Source organism: Acyrthosiphon pisum, chromosome A2, assembly GCF_005508785.2.
Source record: "Acyrthosiphon pisum isolate AL4f chromosome A2, pea_aphid_22Mar2018_4r6ur, whole genome shotgun sequence".
Classification (NCBI taxonomy): domain Eukaryota; kingdom Metazoa; phylum Arthropoda; class Insecta; order Hemiptera; family Aphididae; genus Acyrthosiphon; species Acyrthosiphon pisum.
Window position 1 is genome coordinate 98,060,064 of NC_042495.1, and position 3,360 is coordinate 98,063,423.

At 34.8% G+C, this 3,360-nt stretch overlaps 1 protein-coding gene across 1 annotated transcript; it reads left to right on the forward strand.

Annotated features, from left to right (window-relative positions):
• The first annotated feature begins 2,682 nt into the window (after positions 1–2,682).
• LOC103309228 lies at positions 2,683–3,360 on the forward strand. Its single transcript, XM_008184143.1, has one exon. It carries the CDS (start codon positions 2,683–2,685, stop codon positions 3,358–3,360), a length of 678 nt encoding a protein of 225 aa, XP_008182365.1.

The window sequence follows — 3,360 nt, forward strand, 5'->3', positions numbered from 1 at the left end:
AAAATAGATTTTTGCAAGAGAAGTGATGTGCTATACTTTTTGAAAGGGTTAATGGTTCTGTGCTTATAAATACATATATTTGTATCATTGAATAAGTTCGTAAATGAGCGACTATACTCTATCGTTTTTTTGCGAAAACATCTTATACCGCGTGTGAAATATTACAAATTAAAAATACTTATATCTCACTATTCTCACTTGAGAAGTAAAATATTGCAAGATCGCTGACGCTTAAACACGTTACCTAAAAGTTTGATAATAGATCAATTCACTCTAATATCAAAACCAACAGTACACTATTGAAACTAATGAATGATAATTTGTTGTGTCTTACGTGTGTGAGACGGAGACAACAAATGCACGAGTAGCGTGCTTTTAATTATTATAATTATATTAATTATTGTATTATTATCCTTTCAATTATATTAAAACATCCGTATTTGTTTACAATAAAACTATTTTATGAATTATTTATCTTAATGCCAGCCGTATTAAAACATAATTATTATCAATCGGTTCCATGTACAAAACAATATAACCTATAGGTATATATTTTTAAGCTACAACCAGCTGTACACATAATGAGAATCCTTAAAACATCCGTATTTGTTTTTGATAAATTATTTATTTAATTATTTTTTTCAGTTTAATGCCGGCCGTCTTAAAATATAATTATCATCAGTTCCACGTACAAAAAAATATTATTAACTTGAATAATCTATATATATAAGAATATAACTTGATTTTGGAGACGAAGGAAACCTGTTTGTTTGTTTATTTATTATTGTTACTATTTGTTAAATGTAATGTAATAAATATTATCAATCGATATCATTATCGTACAGATAGTATTTATGATATCGCCATGGGTCGGGTAATAACACCTTTAAATAACAAGGCACGGGTCATCAGTCCAGTCTCGACGACGCATCGGAAACATTGCCGATCAGTGTGCGTTGTCTTGCGATACATTAAAACAATCATTGAGAAACAGTGTATCATTTAAATATTATTAACATTAATAAATTGCAAAGTTTTCAATATACAGTCCACTACAATATTTTTATTTTTATCAATTAAAATTGTAAACTGAGCCGAACATTGGTCCTAACGAACCGGATCAGAACGTGCGCGTCAATTGGTACACACATTGCGACCAATTTGACTTACAAGTCCATAAGTATATGGTAAAATATCAAGAAAGAAGACAACTAACCAGGTGAGTGAGTCTAGCAATTTAGCACCTATTGAAATAAAAACGGCTTTATTTCCATAATTTATAATATTATCCTGTCCTTGTATTAAAATAAACATTGTTGGGGAATATATATCCACATCATTATATCAGTAAAAACGGTAGATAGGGGGAAAGGTCGATCATAATGCCTAATGAAAATAACGAATTGGCTGCTTTCGTTCTACGCCGTGGACAGATAAAAGCACAACTCACTCGTTTTCAGACATTTCTAAATGAGCCAAAGTCCGAGATCAAAACGCAATTAAGATTAAGGGCTGAGAAAATTCGCGAAGCATGGAGTGAATTCGACGCAATTCAAAACAATATCGAAATGTTAGACGTTAGTAATAATGAACAATTACAATATAGGTCTGCGGTTGAAGATCTATATTTCGATTTAATGACCCAAGTTGACGATAGGTTATCAGGAACCAACGCGTCCGTACAAGATCAACAAACGGTACAGGGTGATCAAATCGAAGTCACAAAAAATCATAATTTTTCATTAGTAAAACTCAAACCGTTAGAGATTCCTACATTTTCGGGAAAGTTCGAGGATTGGGTTACATTTCAAGACATATTTTGCGCATTGGTACACACAAATAAATCAATAACAGATATTGAAAAATTTTGTCATTTAAGAAATGCACTAGAAGGTGAAGCTAGTTCATTAATTAAAAATTTAGAAACATCGTCAACAAATTACGAAATTGCGTGGAAAATAATTACAACGAGGTACAACAATACTCGAATGTTAATCCAAACACATACGAAGCGCATATTCGATTTGGAACCGATTATCAAAGAATCGGCTATTAAGTTAAAAAACTTAACCGATTCACTAAATGCACACATTCAAGCATTAAAAGCATTAAAACATGATCCGTACAATTGGGGTGCATTGCTACTTCATGTAATTTATACAAAACTTGACACAAATTCAATACGTCAGTGGGAAGTGGAAGTGTTGAGAGACGACTTACCGAGTGTGCAGTCAATGATGGAGTTCCTGGGAAAGAGATGTCAAATGTTGGAGTCAGTCGAAAATGCAAAATTGTTAATATTCAAGCAAAATGATTCAAATTATTCGTCAACCAAAACCTCAAAATTTGGAACCTCGAAAAAAGGGGCATCGACATTTCTAACAACGTATAAAATGAAATGTTACTTGTGTCAGCAACCGCACCCAATATATAAATGTACTGTATTCCTAGCACTTGATATACCGTCTAGAATAAGCAAGGTCAACGAGTTGAAATTATGTATGTTTATGTTTTGCAACAAAGGCGATACATTTGGAGTTAGTATGTGATTTGAGCACTGATGCATTTCTCGCAGCGCTAAAAAGATTTATATCTCGCCGTGGTCTGTGCAAAAATATATACTCCGATAATGCTACTTGTTTCATAGGTGCAAATAATACATTAAACGACTTGAAACTATTAATGTCATCTGAAGGTCATAAGGATCGCATTCATCAGTTTATGACCAATCATGAAATTACATGGCATTTCATTCCACCAAGAGCCCCACATTTTGGCGGTCTGTGGGAGGCAGCAGTACGCAGCATAAAAAAACACTTGAACCGCAACGTGGCACTCGTAAAATTAACTTACGATGAATTTTATACCTTATTAGTGCAAATCGAAGCGTGTTTAAACTCACGACCGCTCACACCCTTATCTACCGACCCCCTCGATCTTTCCGTCCTTACTCCTGGCCATTTTTTAATAGGAGACTCACTTGTGTCATTACCAGAACCCGACATAAGTAATGTAGCACAGAACTTGTTGTCACGGTGGAAAAAAGTTCAAAATCTCGTGCAGCAAATTTGGAGACGTTGGAGTGTTGAATACCTGAGTCAACTCCAGGAACGTAAGAAGTGGGATAAATCTCGTGGCCCCTCGGTAAAAGTGGGCTCAATGGTAATAGTAAGGGATACCAATTTACCTCCGCTACAATGGCACCTGGGCCGCGTAATCGACGTGTTTCCGGGCAAGGATGGTGTGGTGCGGGTTGCGATGATCAATACAGCGAGTGGGCCAAAGAAAAGAGCTGTAAGATTGTTATGTCCATTGCCAATTCAAGACAATGACGATACAGAGCCAAATGATAATAATTAA